Source organism: Terrapene carolina, unplaced genomic scaffold, assembly GCF_002925995.2.
Source record: "Terrapene carolina triunguis isolate 2854851 unplaced genomic scaffold, T_m_triunguis-2.0 Scaffold234, whole genome shotgun sequence".
Classification (NCBI taxonomy): Eukaryota; Metazoa; Chordata; order Testudines; family Emydidae; genus Terrapene; species Terrapene triunguis.
Window position 1 is genome coordinate 14,847,483 of NW_020664585.1, and position 21,726 is coordinate 14,869,208.

Below are 21,726 nucleotides of genomic sequence, written 5' to 3' on the forward strand. Positions count from 1 at the left end.
GGTACCTAGAAGAGCGGCCAGAGCCGCACAAGCAGGGAAGCCTGAGCCCCTCCCCCAGGGGCTGCAGGGACACGGTTCCAGCTGCTTCCTGGAACGGAGCAGCAGGGAGCCGGGGCCAAGGCAGGCAGGGAGCAGGGCCGGCTCTAGGCACCAGCCAAACAAGCTGGTGCTTGGGGCGGCACATTTTTAGGGGCGGCATGGCCGGAGCCAGAATGCCGCCCCTAAAAATGTGCCCCGGCCGCCCTAGCTCACCTCTGCTGCTGCTGCCTGGGAGGGAGGGGGAGATCCCGAGCGGCCGCAGCGCGCGAAACAGCTGTTTCGCGCGCCGCTGCTCCCCCTCCCTCCCAGGCTTGAGAGCCTGGGGGAAGGGGTGGAGTTGGGGCGGGGCGGGGCGGGGGGGGGCGGCCAAAATTGTGTTTGCCTTGAGCGGCAAAAATTCTAGAGCCGGCCCTGGCAGGGAGCCTGCCCTGGCCCCAGTGAGCGCCGCTGCCACCCTGGAGCTGCTCTAGGTAAGCGGCACTAGGCTGGAGCTCACACCCTGAACCCCTCCTGGACCCCCAACTCCCTGCCCTGAGCCCCCGCCACATTCCACACCCCGCCTGCACCCCAACTCCCTGCCCTGAGCCCCCTGCCCCATCCCACACCCCAACTCCCTGCCCTGAGCCCCCTGCCACATCCCACACCCCGCCTGCATCCCCAACTCCCTGCCCTGAGCCCCCTGCCACATCCCGCACCCCTCCTGCACTCAGCCACCTGCTGCACTCTGCACCCTGACCCCCTGCCGCACCCCTCTTGTACCCCACACACCAACTCCCTGCCTTGAGCACTCTGCACACCTCCTGCACCTCAACTCCCTGCCCTCAGCCCCCACTGCACCCTGCACCCTTTCTGCACCCCCTGGGGGCAGCGTTGGGGTGGGGACTTCAGGGAAGGGATTGGAATGGGGCAGGGAAGGGGTGGGAAGAGGTGGGGTAGGGGTGGGGCCTAATTGGAAGGGGTGGAGTGGGGGCGGGGCCAGAGGCAGCCGAGGGGGGGGGAGTTCAGTGATGCGGCCCTCGGGCCAATGCACTAGTCCTCATGCGGCCCTCGGGGTCATCTGAGTTTGAGACCCCTGGGCTAACCTGTGCTGCCAAACTTCTCTGCTATTGTAATTCACACGAGCTAGATCAAAGCTACCTTGGATATGTCTGCACAAGGATGACCAGAGAGCAAGGGTGAAAAATCGGGGCAGGAGGTGGCGGGGGGTAATTGGCACCTATATAAGACAAAGCCCCAAATATCGGGACTGTCCCTATAAAATCGGAACATCTGGTCACCCTAGTCTGCACTTGCTGCTGTCACACCTTTGATTGCAGTGTAGAAATACCCTTTGAAGTCAAACTTAGGGCATGGCTACACTAGAGTGTTTACAGGTGCAGCTGCACCCATCTTTCGTCGGCTTAACTACTCCAGCCCCCGCGAGTGGCAGTTGCTATGTTGGTGGAAGAAGCTGTCCACACCATCGCTTATGTCGGTGTAACTTATGTCACTTGGTGTGTGTGTGTGACTAAGGGCACGTCTTCACTACCCGCCGGATCGGCGGGTAGCAATCGGTCTATGGGGGATTGACTTATTGCGTCTAGTGAAGACGCGATAAAATCGATCCCTGATCGCTCTGCCGTCGACTCCGGAAATCCACCGCGGCAAGAGGCGGCAGTGGAGTCGACGGCGGTGCGGCAGCGGTCAACTTGCCGCCGTCCTCACAGCCAGGTAAGTCGACCTAAAATACGCCACTTCAGCTACGCTATTCACATAGCTGAAGTTGCGTATCTTAGGTCGACCCCCCGCTGTAGTGTAGACCTAGCCTAAATCACCCCCCTGAGCGACATAAGTTACACCAACATAAGCTGTAGTGTAGACATAGCCTTAAATTCTGTACTGGATAGGGATGAATTTAAGCACATCCCGATTACATTCTTGAATCGGGGCTTCTGCTAAGATGTGGGCCACATTATGAATAAATGTGAGAGACCCCACCTCAATTGAAAAGAGCTATTGAACCCCAAATAACCCCCCCCGCCCACACACACACACAATATAGTTTGTCACAGTTTAAGTATTAAAATAGCCTTTGAGCCAGCACCTGGAAATGCTCTTTGACTGTTACAAAGTGACTGGGGCAGCAACATGGAGAATGCCAGAAACTAACTGAAGAGGTGCTTAGTTGTAAAGTTTCCCCCAAAAAAATTGGGTTGGGGGGGAAATCTCACAATGTTACTTATATTACATTACACATAATCTCTCGCATTACTTATTGTGGCATATTGTTTCCTCCTACAGAGTTCTGCTCAATCGCTTTCAGGAAGAGGCTATTCCGTAAGTCATTTTACAGCTAATTCTTTCACTATTGTTGCTGTTGATTGCAGAGGTTTATATTACCTGTTGCATATCCACTGACACTGAGGGAATACAAAACATGAAAAATAAGCTTTGAGCAAAGCACTGTCTTGTGTTTCTAGCAAGAGAGACCTTCTGCACACGAGAGAACGTTGAGTTGCCTATTTTCAGGTCTCTGGAATTTTGTTTTCTTCATGCCCCCCCCCCCCCCCCCTACTTCTGACTAGTCAATCAGGTAATGAAAATTTAAGAAATAAAAAGGAGGAGATTTTCTAAGATAGATGCCTGTCTCCCATTGATTTTCTAACTACCCCTTTGTGCCTTTGAAAATATTCCACCCAAAACCAAACCAAACAAATGTTAAATTCTCTTGCTGGCAAACACTGTGCTGTATAACTGATCAGAACAGAATAAATCTTACTTGATTTGAAAACCGGGTAGCATGATTGTTTTTGCCTCCAGTAAACCAGGATGCCATAATTATAGGCAATGTTATAGGCCCTGAGGTTCAAAAGTAGATGCATGCAGATAAAGTTCCACAATGGTTTTTAACTGGCCATTTGTATGTGCAGATACTTGAAGTGATTTGTATGCACAACAATGGTATTTTTCCGTGTAGATGTGATGCACTCGTTTGTACATGTGCCTTGCACTCATCCACCTGAAAATCGGGCCTACAAGTGTATTGTATGGAATTTATATGAGACAAGAGACACACAGGTATACGTTTATTTAAGACATCACTAAAGTCCTGGATTTATATTACACACAACTCTTAGGAGAAATGTATGGCATTTAGATGCATGTAATGACATTGCTGGTCTCCTATCAAGTCATGTGTTTTCTGATTACTGGTGCAGAGGTTGTAAGTGAAGTTGTATGATGATCTGAATTAGAAGTGTGTTAACCCATTTAACAATCCCTACATATACTAACTGACAGTAGGCACTCCTGTTGCAAGTTCATCACGACATAAGTTTTATCTTCTAGGTGAATGACACGGAATGTGTGTCTTATATCAAGAGCCACCGCTGCTTCCTTTTAACAATATAGTTTAAAAAGGGGGGCAGGTTGTTACATATTGTTTATGAGGTTGATGTAACAACCTGACACAAAGCCTTTTAAAGTAATTGAGAATGATTCTTTTTAATGATGTATGTTGTACATTTGTCCATTTGACACGAGGGGGAGAGAGAGAGATTATCTGAGTAATGTGATGGAACCTGTGCGTGCCCAGCTGGTGTGATGTACACATTAACATTGGGAAGCTGTAAGATCTGTCCCAGTTTCAGAGTGACAGCATCACACACATACTCTTGTGACAGAGGCACAATGGCAGTGTGAAGTGCATTGGCATGATAGTATCTCATGGTTTGGAGTCTAAAGGCTTTACAAATAATATTTTGGTGACGTCCGCGGATGTTGACATGCATCTCAAATAGCTTGCAATCAAAATATTTATTGTATCTCAGGTGAGTATCATTGCTTAACTCACTTGCTGCATGAGATCTTTTGCTCTAGCATGAAGACTCACATGTACGTGTGCAAAATAGAGCAGTCAATCTCCCATACATATGAAGGGCTGGATCCATCTAGACTGAAAACTCTTTGGGCTATGTCTTCTGTAAAGTGCCATGCATGCCTATGGCATTATATAAATAATAATGAATCACCTTCACAAATTTTATGTCTGGGAATTAAACAATTTCCCACTGGCCATAACATGGGTTTCAAAATCTGAATGGAAAAAGGCCAAAGGATTGTTCAGAAGCCCCTAAACCAATACATCATTGGGTAATTTTGTCTGTTGCTGACTGAAAATAAATCTATTTTTTTTCTTTAATAACTGATCTTCAGAAATTATTTAGCTCCTTGTCTGAAAACTGGTTTTGTTCTGTCTCATTTACCCAACCCAGACCTTCTCAAGGGAGGGGAGAGCTCTTAGCATGCCCGAGCAGTGTTTTGAGATCGTGAGTAGCCTGAGCTGGAGTTGCTTTTCCTTCTGGGTTGTCATTTTATCTCTTAAATTGCCTTCTGCCTCACCACGTACCAGCTGTTGAGGCTGACCATTTCCCTTAAGACTATCATGCTGTTCTAAATTGATCCAACATAAGGCCAAGACTATAGCTTCTAACACTGCCAAGATCCCGTTGGCCCAAACTTAGCTTGGAACCTGACTCTCCCAGGTGGCACTAAGACATTCTAACCACTGACTCAACAAGACTGGCCAAGCTAGGGGTTGTCCTTAATATATTGCAAAGGTTTCATTTTCACAGGGAACTAGCTGTATATTAAGCACTAAATCAGTATTTTGGCACGGCCCCCTGTTTATATCAAAGAGCCTGTTTGCCAGACATGGTGAAAGCATGTTTAAAAAATAGCATTTACAAGAGTAAGGCACAGTTTCTTTTACTTGTGCCCTATTCTCTTGATATCTGTGATGGCTTATGTTATTGAAAATTGTCACTTACAAAATGGTATGTAGTTACTATGCAGGGTAGTTGCTCTGGGTTTCACATATCATAAACTGTTTTGTACGTTACATATTAGGGTTTGCTTTTTTTAAATGAACTCGCTTTGAATCTGCACCCTTTCATGTTTGCTTTTTTCAGTTATCCTTGCAGATGAGTTTACTGTTAGGAATGTTCATATGAACACCAAGTTTGTAAGGAGATATTTACTGGTAAGAAGAGAATTTGAAATCCAAAATCATGAGCATTTGCCAAAAACCTTATTCAAAGATTTAAGCTCATCCAGTCAGGAAACAGAATGCTATGTAAGCTATGTGTCCAATCGCAACATATTTTCAAATTCGGAGCCTAAAGTTAGGTAGAAAAATGAATTTAAGCGCCTATACAAGAGACCTAATTTTCATTTGCTGAACAGCCCAGCAACTCCCACTGACTGAGTTTTTACTCCTAAATTTGAACACTTTGACCACAGAACTACTGGTGGTATATAATTTCTTGGTATTTGCTTGGTATCTAATTTCACAGTTTGTTCACAGATAACTGGTGATCAGAAAAAAAGGTGAAATTCATTGACTATAACATGTTTGTTATGAATTTACTGCTCAGCATAAAGTTTCAAACAAGGATTAATTTTACCTGGAACAACAAGGTTATGCAACATATGTACATGTGTGGATTAGCAAGCTGTTTATCTCATAAGTAGTGTAGCATGAGTTTTTTATGCCCTTTTTCTGTTGCACGTCAAATGTGTATTTTCTCTGTGTTGAGAAATGGAATGGTAGCATGTTTTTGGAGGGTAATAACTTACTCTCCATTTCTTTATTTTAGCAAGTATGTGAAAAGGTATTATGCTATGCCTCTAATGCACATGGCTGAGATCAGACATTCCAGGTTTCAACCATTCTGAGCCAGAAATGTGTTTCTTGCAAGCAGAAAAAAACAGGTATTTTGGGTAACAACTTAAAACAGGCAAATCCTCTTTCATACATTTTACTTGTAGACTTGGAAATTCTGGGAATGCTTCACTGATCGTGTGTCCAGTTTCTAGATTTCACTAAGGTTGTGCTGTGGAGCATTTTAAAAATGTATTCTTTATAATTATACATTTGTTTGACACAGTGTGTTTAGGAACTAGTAACAATGAATACAATAACAAATTACATGGACTATATGAACACAGCTAAAATGCCTCAACTGTTTGAAATGTAGAGCATTGCGTACAGATAAGTCTAGGCTACAGTTGTGCTTGGCTCATTTTTGTACAAAGGGGAAGGGGCAGAAGTGGGAATACATGATAATAAAAAAATCTTCAGATAAATCATGTAGCTTGTTTATAGAACATCTGTGTAGCTGTTCCTCTTATGAAATGGAAGGGGATAAAATGCAGAGAACAAACTTAAAAGCACATGGCAGATCCAGGTTCAGTGAACCAAATTGCCTCTGGGTATCCACTGGAACAAAGTGTTGACGGATGGAGCTCTTCGTTTTATTTTTTTTGGTCCTGAAATAAGATTTTTTTTTAAACTAATAACAACAACATGCACTTGGCAACAAATGCAGCTGATTTTTACTCTATGCTGCTGTAAAATATCAAACTCCATGCAGCCTAGTCAAATTCCTGGCAGCCCATCAAATTTAGTGAATTTTACCTTTTTTTGGTTTTTTTGTTTATTTGTAAATAAGCACAAAGGGCCCTTGCTGGCTAAATTTCAGTCTGTCTGAGTCAGTGGAAACCAGTGTCCCAAATAGTTTATATTTGAAGATTATGTATATCAAGGTATGTCTAAAACACATAAGGCTTACAGAGAGATCTTGAGATGATTCTTTCTCTCTTTGGGGCATCCAAACTCATAGTGAGTAGTGCACCTTCCCACCATGGTGTGACTTCTCATAGAAGTGAAGTATTTATACAGACAAAGTTAGAGCCAAGCATAATATAGGCAACCACTTGCAATTTTCCTGAATGCACATGTCCACCAATACACCTGATGCTTGCTATTGAACACATCTGCAACTCTGCTGTGGACCCTTCCTGAGTGTAGAGTCATTCCTGTCAAATTGTATTGAGGTTTTGAGAATGGATTTTAGTAACCATCTTTAAAGCCCTCTGGATCCAGTTGTCTAAGAGACTGCGTCTTACTCTCTACTCTATCTCAACAATTAAGCTCTGCTAGGATAATCTTATCTGTCTGTGTTTGATCCTTGGCTTTCCAAAGCTCAGAAGCAGGATATTCTCAGTTTTAGGTCCTGGATTTGGCTCTTTCTGACTGTCCATTACAGTCAAGTTGGTCAACTTCTGATCACTCTGCAAGGCTCTTTTGTTCATGTCAGGCTTTTGCTGAATGTTGTTGTTTTTTATTTCTTTTCTGGTTTCTCTCTCCAACAGCTTATTATCTGGAAGTGTTAGATCAGTGTTAAAGCCCAAATTGTGTTGTAATAAGAATTATGGGCTCAATCCCACAAGGTGCTGGGCACTTTCAACTTGCATTGAAGTCAGTGAAAGTTGAGGGTGCACAGCACTTTACAGGATTGAGCCCTAAATCGGGTAATAAATAAATAAAACTGGACAAATAAACTTAGTCCCGAAGGGACTGAAGAAGCCACTAAATTCATAATGATATTCCGGCTAGCCACTACTCATCAGGTGCTCTTAATGCCTCAGCCTGGAGGGGATACTCTTTATTATAGCCACATTCAGAACTTCCCTTGATATGCTTTCTACTGTTCAGAAATGAAATCCCTGGAGACTGGCCTTGATATAGTACTTTGCAATGCCATGTGCTCACATCCCATGGTCGTTGTCTTGTCACGTCCTCATATTCTTTCCGCCACATCCGTGCACATGTGATTGGCCAATTGTTGCACTTCGCCAGGTCACTGAAAGAGCATTTGTGCTCAAGCAGCTGGCATCATAGCCTCAAATTATGAAACTTTTCCTATCTGCTGCACTCACAGGTATTGGGGCCAATGATGTAGTCCCACTTGATCATTACATCTCTAGACCAGCCAGCTCCAGTGTGGAGTTGATTTAAGGTAACGGCATGTAGTCAGGGCTGATCTGCAGCGGGTGGTAGGTGCTTGACTGGTGGGAACTGGAGTCCACAGGTTACAGGGTCATTCCCTACTTTTGTTTGCTATAGCTGAACCCTTGTCTGTTTGAGTGACAATGTTAGGGGTTTAATGGTGGTGGGAAAACTTTGTCGTGACTTCAGTTGACTCAGCATCAGTGTTACATCACATAGCGGATGTCTTGGATCTGTGCATTGCCTTGTACACTCGACTCTCCTAGCAACTTTCCAGCGTTTATCAGGAGCAGCAATATCTGCGAGGCTACAGAGGCTGTTGATGTGGGTAGACTTAAGGCATCTTGTAATATCGCAACAGGCAGAGGTAAGTCCAGGGTTTAACTTTTTTGCATGGGGGGATCAGCAGAGAAGTAGCAAAGTGCCAATGTAGTTGATCACAGAGTGGAGGGGTCTGCACCCCACTTTGAAGTAACCAGGTTGCTGAGAGAGTTGTTTTGTATGCCATCCTTGGCTTTAGTTTTCTCGATGTTGGCTCTAAAGGAAAGTGTGTGATGGAGAGGAATACTGAGGGATTTATGTAACAAGTAAGTTTCGTCCCAAGCCAGCCATTGTTGAGTTCACATTTGACCCCTTGGTTTTTTAAATGGCATGCACTGACTCACATCGTTGCTGGGTTTGCATGCACTTGGTTGGCTGCATAGTATTTATGTTAAGTGAATTCACCAGAGTATTCTCTAATATGTCAAACTCGTCGTTCTGTGTGGTGATGCACAGATCATCTGTGTGCAGATAAAGCACCTCGTGCCGGGATAGCTTGGCTGGTCATTTGTGTAGATGTTGACTAATGTAAGTGCTAAGACACTACCTTGTGGGAGGCCACATTCTGTTGTTGCCATCATCTTCATTTGCCACAAAAGTTCACGGAGGATTGTCTGTTCTCCAGCATGGTCTGTATTAGCTTTGTGAAGTGGTGGTCCTTCGTTGCCATTAGTACCTTGGCAAGGAATCCACAATGATTGACTGCTTCATAGGCAGCTGAGAGATCAACAAACACCGCTCTTGTCATCAGTCCCCTTGTATATCCATCTTTGATATATTGTGTCCAATTCAGAAGCTGTTCAGTGCATGACGAGCCCGGTCGAACGCCAGCCGTTTTGTTGATTAAAAAGTGGTTCAATAACTGGTATAACAGTAATCTCTCAAACAACTTTAAAATATCACACAGAAGTGAGATAGGTCGAAAGGTTTTTTTTTTTTTAAAGATCAGATGGTTCCTTACCAGGCTTCAAAAAGGCCCCCAGCCTTGGCTTGTTGCCAGATTTTCGGTCTCTTGAGCTGGATGAGACTGGTATTGAACATAGTCTGGAGCCACTTCCGTGTGTGTGAGTTGAAATTTTTGATCTGCTGTTTGGATGTCATCTAGGCCTGCTGCTTTCCCTGTTTTCAGGGCACATGCCCTGATGATGAACGTACTATAAGATAGATAGAGGAAGGAGATGCCAGGTTAGACATCCAGGATGGGGCTCTTGCTCCTTGGGATGAAAATACAATGGAAATAGTTCATTCAGCCCAAAAGGGGATGGACAAGAATGGGAAAGTGCCCCAGTCAGTTAGAGAGAAGTGTTGATGGGGTTCTAAACACACTCCTGTCCAGTTCTCCTCACCTGGAAGAATAGTACCTGTTACCTAGGGATGCTGTGTGTTAAAGTGGGAAGGAATACTTGAGACTCTAATAGGGATGAAAAAGATCTCCTTGGGGATGGCAAAGAAAGACTGTGCCAAAACTATTCTTTTATAAGTTTTGTGCTGTGTGTGCGCACTGCTATAAAATCCCTCCTGTCCTACAATGAATTTTCTACCCTGCAGGTTTAATTCCATAGGCTAACTCTGAGTTCCTGTTTTTAAAAATTAATAAATGAGACTCCCCCATCCTGGCGCACAGGAGGAATCTTCAAGGTCCAGGACTATAACCACACATCAATCTGACTCTAAAGAAGTCTGACAGTTTCCGTTTATTAGGTTTCTAGACACACCCATTTTATTCTGCATGAACCTGGTTATCCTTGAGTTGGGATTAGCTCAAACAAGCCCTTGTTGCCAAATAAATGCTCTTATTTTGTTGTATGGACTTCACTTTTAATTCATTGTGCCATGTGAGATCTTGAGTCAAGCTGAATTCAGTGGAAGTATGTTGACTTAAATCCACTAAGGATCTGGCCCCTTGTCCTTTTGTGATACTTCCACAATCTGGGAACTTAAATGCTGCTGGAAAATTAGCACGCACAGCATTTTGGGCACATGAAGGGCTTTTGGAGTCTTTGAAAAGCCCCATGGAAAACCTAAGCCAGAAAAAAAAGTAAATATACTCAAATACTTGAATTGTACAAATAGGGATGTGCATGGACTTTACTAACACATTTCCTTTAAAAGTTCCCTTCTCTTAGAATCTGTTTCCTATTAAATGACATTCTGCTTTTAATTATGATGAAAAGTCCCATAAATTTTCACTCATCTCCACAGCCGTAAATAAGCACAAAGGGCCCTTGCTGGCTAAATTTCAGTCTGTCTGAGTCAGTGGCATTGGCAGAGGGTCTGATTGTGAGGCTCACAGAGCAGCCATGTTGACAACATAACAGATACACAAGGGCACCCCTTTGTTTATAAGACATGAGCATAATTGGATGACGTTGATTTACATAAACCGACAAGCATTAATGCAAGTGCAGCCAGCTGACACGGCAAGACTCTGAGATCCCCTCGAGGGACGGGTCATATGACTCGTCTCTGATTTTTACCACATTTTTAACCCTTCCCCTTTCCCCCCAATGGGGTGGTGGGAATCCTATCTCTACTCTGACTAGAAAGCCATGATTGTTATACAAACACATCTCCAGAAAGTTCCCCCATTAAGCACTTCTGCATAGGATAGCCTAGCTGCCCACAGCCCTACATACTGGAATAAAGAGCTGTCCTAAATCCATCTTGAATTCGCTAGCCTGGAAAGGATTACATACTGCTGAAGAGGAAAGGCAGAGGGTTTTGAGGAGATCTGGTCTTCATTTCTGGACCTTTATGATTAAGAATGGCCTACGGCGGTTATGTTGTGTGTATCTCATAGCTTTTCTTATGTAATAGGTCAGCACGCTTCATTGTCTTCGTCTTCACATTGTTTGTCCTGTGCTCTCTTCTTCTCCATTTCCAGTCTTTCCTTACTTCCCTTTCTGTTTTAAAACCAAACCAAAAAACAGACCAGCAATTCATCTCAATCAGGATCTAGCATGCTTATCTGATGCTAATGTTGCACTAGGCAGTGGTGTTGTTTTATGGGAGAGTGGGGCATTTAGATTTTTTATTTCATTCTGTCACAGGATTGCGTGTGAGCTATGACCACACAGACAAAAGTTTTATATACCCAATTCCTGTGGACTATACAAAAGCGGAGATGGCCTGTTTATTACACTTCATGCTGTGGTGGGCTCATCAGAAGAAATTAACATGGGGGAGGGGGAATTTATCGGCTTGTTTTATCTCATATCTTACATGCTTTTATTGAAACCTACACCCAAAACCACTGAGTGAAGAGAAGCAGCAGAGGAAATAACAGTGACATTAACCCAAAACACTGGCACAAAAGCAAAAGAAAGGGAAAATGATGTGTTATGTTGGTCTAATTAGCAATGGAATTAACGACAGTGGGGGAGGGGAAAGTGGTCCAGTAACCCATGCATATACTGTGTTTGCCTAAGAGAATGTAAGCTGACATATTAATATATAAAGATGTTTTAACTGGTTACCTCTCTCCCCCATGCACACAATTTTTGTTAGCTAGTCCCCAAATAGGTCTATGGTTGTATTTTCCATTCATTAAACACCAGCCACAAAATAGTCTGTAGTGGAAAACTGCTGTTTAATTCTTGTCTGCACTGCAATATGTAGGTGAAGTTTCACCTGGTCTGACTCCGTCCTTCCTGCTCCATCCCACCCCCAATTGATATAGTTATATTTGTTTGTTTGTTAAAGGCCAGAGGCAAATTTCCCTGACCAGCTCCATCATATTCCTAACAGAAAACAAGGTGCTGCTTTGCAGTTAACGAGACAATAAGCCCGAGTCATATCTCACACCTTGGAAGGTTTCTAATAACACCTTAAAGATTTAACACAGTGTTACAAAAGCTGCAAATTGCAAAAAAAAAAAATCTAGTGTACTACATAGGCTGGGATTTTTTCCCCCTACAGTTGCAGACTGGCTGCAATTTAACAAGCCATTTAAAATGTATAATACCTTGATATATGCAGTTGCATCTTCAGGAGGAAGGCAACACTCCATTCACCAGGGGATGAATTTGAGTACAGAAATTACACTGCTTTCAGCTTTAAAAGAAGGGTGTTGTAAGCATGCAGCTCAGTCTCACTGGCTTCAGTAAGAGAACAGCAGCCTGTGATCCCCAGAAGTGGACCAAGATTCATGGTCTACCTTGCTCTGAATGGCTAGGAAGGGCATCTTTCAGCCCTTGGGTGTGAGGGAAGAAGAGGTAGTGGGGGAGTTGACTGTGGGGATTGGATTTTTTCCCCATGTGCACTTTTTTGCTAGGGTATAAAGGCAGAAATCCTTGTCAGCTGTTCAGGATGCTGTTTGCACAATACTAGTGTTTTCACTTGCCACCTTCTTAGAGATCCAGCTTCCCATATCCTGGTGGTTAATTCCAGATACACACGGTGTGACTTGGTTGGCAACTTCTTAGAAACTGAAATAACACCCAGGTGCCCTTCTCTGTTTTATGGCAAATAAATAAATGGAACCATAAATGACTCCTCCTTAAATAACACACAGGGACTGACTTCATCTCGCGAAAGCCAGAAAATTCAGGGTAAGGGCAGAAATTTATATCATTCCCTTTTGCTTAGTTATTGCATCAGATGTGAGTCACCCATGGCTGGGAGACCCCTGCAATGCAATATGGTGACCTATAAAGCAAAATGTTTTGCCTTTTGACCTGGCTATTCATTATGGTGAATGACTCTAGTGTACATTTCGGTTGCATGATCTAGAAGTATAGTAATTGCCATGCTATAAAGCTGGCTCTTCTTAATCCCATATTAAAATATTCTAGTGGTGCCAGGCTGATTTCTTGAGGGAATTTTTAACTGCCAGTTTAAAGTGGCTAATATCGGTTTAGTTTTCCACTGGTACTGGCTGTAGGTGTGATCATAAGTCTCTTACTGCATCTGCTTTCTCATCTTTTCAGACTATCACAGAACAGGAACTCAGGAGCATTGAGGTCTTGTAAAACTACTTTCAACAATCTTAACCCTATTTTGTTTTTGTGTGAATTTTCTGCTACTTTATCCTGGTTTAGTAATCTCCTCCTGGCATTGATATAGGCACCCAGAGCTTCTTTTAATCACCCCCAGAGTTCTTCTGGTTCGTACATGCTAATGACATGGCTGCTGCTTTTGATTGGAAATACATTTTATAACCTGCTGGAGGGGGTTTGTAACCTGGAGGTCAGTTTCGAGCACAAAATTGCTTTTGGTTACCACTTAAGTTACACAACAAAAATTCCAATTAGTACTGCAGTAGCCAGCGCTTTCTTTTCTTTTTCTTTTCTTTTCTTTTGGAGGGCATGGGGGGAGAATGCTGATGAGCTGTTTATTCATGTTTTCATCACATCTCTGCTAGGTTTTAAGGAAGTTCACTATTTTATGGAAGCCTTTCAGATACTGTCCTTTCAAGTTAGTTGTGACTTACCCACAATTCTGCAACTAGAACAATAAACTGGCTGGAAATTCACATGACATGTGACGTCACAATTGATGGTTTCCAGAGAAACCTAATCTAACTTTTAAATTTCTTTTCTTCACTGTCGTCTATCCCTCCTGGTGTTGTATGATGGATAGTGCGTGGTCCTATACCCCTCTTCAAGCTGTATATTGACTTACCCAAAAACATATGGAGTATTTGTGGCCCAGACTCACAGTATTTTAAGGAGTTTTTGGAGGATGACAGATTCACGGGCTACATATTTTTTTTCAGGAAACTTCACAACATTTGTAGCCCTTGAGGAACATGTCAGGAGTGCATAGGCTCCAGGCGTCTAGAAATGCCAACTGAAGTCACGTTGCATATACAGAGCAAAGTTTTGTTCAAACAGAAGTTATGGGCTTGATGTAGAAATTACTGGGTGAGGTTCTTTGGCCGGGTTATGCAAGTGGTTGGACTAGCTGATCATAATCTCTTCTTGCCTTAATATTTATTAATCGATGAATTTTTAAAACTTTATAATTAGTTCAGTATCCTTTTGGCCAAGGTGTGGCACCCAGAGCCTTGTAGATGTAAGCTGCTATAGTACTGCATACGTTACTTTATATTATGATGCATTAGGGCGGTAGTAACTAAAGGCACGTGGTAAGGAGTGAAGGAAAAATGGTGTCATGAGCTGGCTAAATTGTGTGTGTGTGTGTGCGCGCGCGTATGTGTGTGCGTATATGTGTGTGTGTATATAAATACCATTGCCCCCTATTGCAATGGATCAAAACTGCTCAACTGTGTCTCATAGGCCCTATACCACTAACAGCTAGAGCTGAGTAAATAATTAATGACATATAATTTTAATACAGGTTGTTTATAGACTTTCACCTCTTTCTGTTTGCAAAACATGATTTATTGATCTTTCAAAATTATTCATGAATTTGTTGGTGAACTGATTTTTCCTCTGTGAACCGCTCAGTGTGACAATTCATCGTTAGAACTTCGGAAATGGGGCTGTGCTGGTGGTGTACCTAAACGGTGTCACATTGTTCCTGTGTCGTGACTAGGAGATTTAAGGCCTGGTACAATGCAGTGGGAGTCCTTTTATTGTCTTCACTTGGCATTGGTTCAGGCCCTCAGATGATTAACCAACACAATGCGAATTTGAAATGAGACAATCAACTACAGTTTGAAATTCACTTTCAGAGAATATTCATGCTTAAGAGTCACTTTTTTCTGAGTATTCTCGCTAGCAAAACTTGAGCACTCGAGTGTTTGATAGACGCACACATGCAAGGGTCACGGTCCGTGTCAGATCAAACCTCATTTTCCAATTCACAGAACATTTTTTCCCCACTATTCACCCAGCTCTTCTTAGCAAGCCGAAGATGCTTACAAGATTTCCGCCCAAGTCGTAGGAGGCTGCGTTTGTAGAGAAAGTGGTGCAGATTCTTGAGTGTTAGTGTCATTTGAAGTGACCATGAAGTGCCACAGAAGTGACAATCATGAACTCCTTAAGAAGCCACAGATGTGTTCCAACGTTGACACATACACACCCTTAAGGACTTGCTGGCATTCTCTTTGGAGACTTAGTTAATTTCTAGAAGGCTGGGGCGTGGGGGGAAAATGGTAAATAGTTCCTGTTGACAACACCACACAGTATGTATGTCATATGAGGAACCTGACAGCTTATTTAACTAACTGAGTCCATTTCCTGCTCTCACTCCGAGGCGACGTGATTGTAAGAGCACTCAAACAGGAAGTTGTAACTTCACCAAAACTGTTTCGTTATCGGTGCAATATCTGCGGTCAATCCTCTGTTCAGCTTGTGGCCAGCTTTTGGTTAGCAGAAAAAGACACTTTGAGCTGAGCTGGCATCAGTTCCCACCTACTTAATCAGTTAAGCTGTGAGCTATGTGGTTAAGACAGGTCCCCTGGTTGTTTTGTGGATTTCCAGTGACAGGAAGGTTGAGATGTGTTGAGTGGTTCAGACAGGAATAGCTTGGTTATCTGATGGTCACCCCAGAGGCTGATAAAATTGTGTGTGCTGTTTTCTGAGAAGACATCAAAAAAAGCAGAAGCTGTTGCCTGTAACCACCTGAAGAGTTTACAACGTAAGGGGAAATTTTACTTATCTTAAATGGCTCAAAACTGTTAACCCATCTTCACCACTGTGGACTACAGTAGCGTCTTAAGATTTGCAGTCAGAAAATACGTTTGACAAACTGTCACATTAAACAAAGCTATAAAGAAAACCAACCTATCTTAGGGCTTGTCTACACTGGCACTTTACAGCACTGCAACTTCCTTGCTCAGGGGAGTGAAAAAACACCCTCCTGAGCCCTGCAAGTTTCAGTGCTGTAACGTGCCAGTATAGACAGTGCACCAGTGCTGGGAGCTGCACTCCCAGCGCTGGTGCAATGCCCCTCAGGGAGGTAGGTCTTTTAGAGCTCTCCCAGTGAGCTGTGCTGCAACTACACAAGCCATGTTAAAGCGCTGCTGCTGAAGACGTGCCCTGAGAAACATTATGGCTAAGCCTTTCAAAAGTGATTTTGGGTGCTTCAGTTTTTCAATCAACCGACTTGAGACACATCAAAGGGCCCCGATTTTTAGAGGGAGCATGCTCCGTGTATTCTGAAAATCAAGCCTCCTAAAGATTCCCAGGTTGAACATTCAAAAGCTGAGGCATGCAAAATCACCAGCCCCTTTTGACAATCTGGGCTGTAAAGTCCACCTGTAGTATAAGGGCTTTGTGTGTGGGATGGTGCCCACAGATGGGTAAAACACCTGCTCCTGCTAGCTGAAGAAGCTCTCCTTTAGCTCAAATGATAGGACTGTGCTTTTAGAATGGAAGAATGGGGATTCTACTCTCATCTCCCCAAGTATATGTGATTCGTCTACTGATCTATCTTGTTGATAGCTTGTGGATTTGTTACATACCCCAATGTATGCCACCAGATGTCAAGTGAGTTTTTGATTTTGAATTAACAGATGAGAATCCCGCACTGTTGTGTGTAGCCTTTGGATGGAATTTTCAGAGATGCCCAAGGGAGATAGGCCCACCCAGTCAGTGTCACTGAAATTAAATGGAAGTTGTATGCCTCACTCCCTTCGGCAAACTTTGAACATTCCAGTGAATATTTTTAAATGTGAGCAGCAGCGGTTTAAAGTTGTGCTCTGATGTTGGGAACAGGGAAGCACTTGACAATGTCCTTTTATCACTTCAGTAAATCCTGGATGTGCGTGGCTCAGCTATGAAAGTACAGCATGTGACAGGCCCCTTATGCAGCTTAACCTCCGTGCTCTCTTTAAAATAAACAAACCAATCTGCACGGTGGGCATGCTCAGTGCCCTGATGGTAGTGCTTTCCTTCTGTCTCTGGAATCTTGCTCCGTAGACCTGTCAGAGCTTCCTTTGCCCACTGCTTCAGGTGGAAGGAATAACCCAAATCGTTCAGCAGCTTCTATTCCTGGGGCTTATTAATAAGCTACATTGGTGGCTTCTCAGATGAGTTTGGTCTAGGCCTAACTCAGAGGGTATTAGCTGTGGCATCGGCCTTTGGGGATTAGAATACAGAAAATGGGAACATCATTCAGGCCACTAGGGACACTGGATGCTTCTCTATCCATCCCACCTTGTGGGAAAGTCCATTGTCCAAGTCTGATTATGCAGATTGGACAACAGCATATCGGGTCACTATAAAGCATAAAGGCATTATGCACCAAACAGAGGAATGGTGTAATGTGACATCTCCAACTGGATAATGAAAGGCCTCTACTCTGCTCCAAATCTCTGAGGTAAAGTGGCCAATGTTCTGTTTCAAAGGGAGAGAGCTCGCTGGGTGACCTTGGGCAAGTCACTTAACTGATCTGTGCGTAAGTTTCCCCACCTATAAAATAGGGACAATGACACCTCCTCTGTGTAGTGCTTTGAGATCTACTGATTAAAAAGCACTGTACAAGAGCTGGGTGGTATTACTTTATTGTGGGATCTCACGATGTGATCTATGATTTATAATCATGTTGATGGTAATAACAGAGCATCATTTGTTTATTTATTTGCTACTGGGTTTCACCCAAAAAAAACAAACACACACCTTTTTTTTTTTTTTAAGATACATATATATGGGATGGGATGTATCCTCCTGCTTTGTCTGCTCTCATTGCACGGCTAAGACACTTGGAATGACAACCATAACAATCAATGGGTTTCTGACTCATAGCTATTTCCTTTCCTGGCACAGATGATGTCTGGTATGCATAACGTGTTAATTTAACAAAGCAGTTCTTTTGATACAGCTTTAATTTTTTAACAACAGCTCGGAGGCAATGATGTACAGATTATATAGTGTCAGTTTCCCAATTAAAGTTTTACAGGAAAATACTGTGTTTTTGCTTTAAGCCTGCTTTGAATGCTTCCTTCCGGCACTTGTGCAAATGAAAACTGTGCTATTGCAAAGCATCTATTTGAAACCTTGAAATATTTATTGAGGCTGCATTGAATACTGAAGGAGGAATCTTCCTGTAGGCTTGTTGATATCTGTCATATACATATATTTTGTAATCAAATGTCTAGAAGCTTATTGTGTTGATTTTGTTGTGTTTTTTTAAAAAGGAAAAATATTTCGCACATTAATTTTAGAGCTCTCATGACATCTTATCAAGAGTGAGACTGTCTCTTTGAAGAATAGCCTAATAAATATGAGGCCCCCGTTAATTATTGTGCAGAACAGTCTGTAGCGATGACTAAGCTGCTGCTCATCCGGTAATGTCAGTGGGTTTTACAGATGTTATGGAGACTGCCTGTCCAGAGTATATGCCTTTCGGGCGAAAGCGTGTGTGGTTGGAGAGGTTAGAAGGAAATGCAAATGATTAGAAGCTTACATACAAACTGAATGGTGTTTTTCTGTCCCTGATAACAGGAGACCAGTGGCTGACCGTGTCTCCTGTAAGCCACAGAAGACTAACCATGTCAGAAATAGTCTGAGCTGCTCAGTCAGTCTTCAGGAAGTTGTCCCCAAGTGTGGTCCACAGGATGAAACATTTTGAGGACCAAGTAGTGGGGTAGTAGGATGCAACACTTACGGAACAGCTTATGTGACAACAAGCAAATGTCACTGTCCGGTAGCATTTTCTAAGCTATTAGTTTTTTTTTTTTTTTTTTGAATTCTGGTAACACTCACAATGTGTTAGGCTGTTCACACACTCAGAAAGGCACATCACCATCCTGAAGAGTTTACAGTCTAAGTGTAAGTCATTTGATCAGAAAAAGCATTGAAAGCATCTTTCAGATTGCAGTCCATAGACATTTGAATTGAACCATCGTTCATTCCATGTATTCCCTCAGAAGGTGCAGTATGCAAATCTTGGAAACTCAATTTTCAAATTTAGTCTTTAGAAAGGAGGGCCTTGTCACTCAAAAGAGAATTTTTCAGAGGGGCAAAAAAGGGGTTTTTAAAAATTGGCTGCTCTTGCTGGATGGGGAGCATCGTGTGTGAAAATGCTAATGACCCAGAAGCGATGGAATCAGGATGACAATTTTTTGGTTTCTGCCTGGTGATGTTTAGCATTTGATGAAAACCAAAAAAATGTTGTCCCCTGCTGAAGGGAGAGGGAAGCCATCTGTCCTGTTTCCAGAGCGAAGTGCTGCAGTCTCATGTGTTTGGCACTCTTTTTCCAGCAACCTCTCTGGATTGGTGCTATTGTTTGATACTCATGCGCTCCTTATTTAAATCTTTCCTTTCAAGCTTGACTGCATCATGTTTGTACCATCTACATATGATTCCTTTTGTATTTAATTGCTTTGGAACAGACTGTGTCTTTATTTCTATACTTATAATTCAGAACAAACACACACCCACATTTCTCAGCACACATGTTTTCTTCAAATATTTGTCTTAAAAAATAAAGCTTGGCTGGGCATGCCAAAATCAGTCTCATTATCTCCAAATGGATCTCTCCTGTTTACAGAAAATTGCAGGGAAATGAAAGATGCTGTTTCCAATAAAGACTTCATGTTGTGCAATGTGAGAAGATAAGGCAAGAATTGATTAGTATTTCAAGGACATTTGAGAAGACACAACAGGTCCCTGGACAATTTTTTGGTTAAGAGCTAGCCAGATACTGTGTAAACTTTACAGGGCATCTAAATATATACATATATAGAGCGAGATTGTCTGCATTATTTCTTGCATCAGATGCTGGAGCAGAAGATGGTTATGATCTTGCAATAGAATATAGTTTTGGTCCTAAGCAGAGAGAGAGAAGGCTGGAGGGGTGGAACAGGCATATAGACTAAGGGATCATGTAGGGACCATGGTGGAATCTAAATAAAACAAACCCTCAGTGTCACAGAATTTTTGTGTCTCTCCTGACATGCATCCAAAAAAAAAAAAAAACCAGTCAAAGCACTTACGTGGAAAATAAAAACCAAGACGTTTATTTTCAAAACCAAGAGAAGCTGATTATGCAGCAGTGTTTTATTTCCGTGACTTTATTTCTGAAAAGGCCAATGATGTAGAGTTGATCATTTCTTCTGAAGAATGTTAACGCTTTAGACTAGCAATTAGTCTCTGCATCACTGACTAGCTGCATTATGATTGGCTTAAAGAACAAAAGTATTGTGTGTGTTTTAGCCTGTCAGAAATCAGCTTCTCTGTAAACTTGCTGAGTTTTTAAAGTATATTTAGGAAACACGCAAGCTTTTGGTTGTCTGAAGAAATTTTAACAAAGAAAAATACCTTCCATCATTCAGCTGTTTGGTTAGATGGCAGGATTTGAAATGGTCGTGGCCTTTGGAACATAGTACTGAAATCCAGATAACCTTACAATGTACTGGAATTCAGTGCCCTAAACCTTTGAGTAGCTATTGGAGATCTGAATGAGGTATGTAATACTGGAAGTTAATTTAAGCATCCTAGTTTGATTGAAGTATACATAGTCAAGCATGCATAAAATGGCATGAAGTGTAATGCAAATGAACCTGAGACTAATATGGCACATAGGAACCAGGGAGCTGGTATGCTTTAAAATATGGTATATGCACTCTACCCATCTTGTTGGCCCAAAGTACTATGACATGTTATTGTGCCACAAGATCTAATTGTTTAACAATCCTGTTCAGGTGATTGGATCAGAAATCAAAACCAGCTTGTTGGCAGAGGGATGGCAGTTCCGCAATGAAAATTCGTGGAAGGCAGCTTGTGTTTTCACAGTGTACAGATAAGGAAATTACTGGAGAGCTAGGGAGAGTAAGTAGCGGAGGAATTGGGTAAAATCATGTGTAAATACGCAGAAACAAAGCTGCTCGCTGCTCTGCCTGCCTGCTGTCTGTGTAGTATGCATGGTATGAAGGGGGCAAATGGTTCAAAATGTGAATGGTAGGCGTGACATCTGGCAGTTTCATTCACTTGTGTTTAAAATGTGTTGTGAATGGCAAAAACAGAGCGGGAAATGTCCTCAACAGGGCACTGAGTCTACTGCTTCATATTTTGATAAATCATAGGTGTGTGTCTGTTCCATGTTCTTCCCATCGCCCTCTTTGGCAAGCAGTTTCCTAAGCCTCCCTTCTACCTCCACTACCCTGCAGGCCACTTTTCATCCCTTTGTGCAGGGAGATGGATAGGATAGTAGCAGGATTTCTTCACTCGTCTGCAGGTGACCAGCAATGAGGAGTTATAGAGGTCCCAAATAAATCCAGAACGTGCCACATCTATCTGTCTCAGCAGGAGTACGAGGACAGTTGTGTTGCCAACCTTTGCAATCTTACTACAAGTCTTGCAATATTTGGTATTTTCCATAAAGCCCCAGCTCCTGGTGGCAAGTGATTTTATCAGAATCTTCTTTTTCATTTAAAAGAAAGGGGAGGGAAAAGCCCACAACGAATTTCTAGCCCTTGTGGTTGTGGAGGAAAGGTTGAAAATGGGAACCGTAGGGCTGTAAAACCAGAAGGCGCATAAAAAGAACACAAATGTATTATTATTATTTTAAGACTTGCGATTTTCAACCAGTCTCATACTTTTTTGGTGGCCCTGACTTATGAGTTTTGATTGCTTGGGGCTGATGGAAGCATGTAATTAAAGATTGCATCATAAAGGGCCAGACTG

The 21,726-nt window shown here is 42.7% G+C and overlaps 1 protein-coding gene across 9 annotated transcripts in view; it reads left to right on the forward strand.

Moving 5' to 3' along the window:
- The window catches only part of FBRSL1 (fibrosin like 1), a 714,791-nt gene that overhangs the window by 355,482 nt on the left and 337,583 nt on the right, over nt 1-21,726 (forward strand). For all 9 annotated transcript variants that reach the window (XM_024218289.2, XM_024218285.2, XM_024218290.2 and 6 more), the window contains exon 4: nt 2,320-2,355. In XM_024218289.2, coding sequence (XP_024074057.2) covers nt 2,320-2,355 — 36 coding nt within the window. The remainder of the gene's footprint in view (nt 1-2,319; nt 2,356-21,726) is intronic.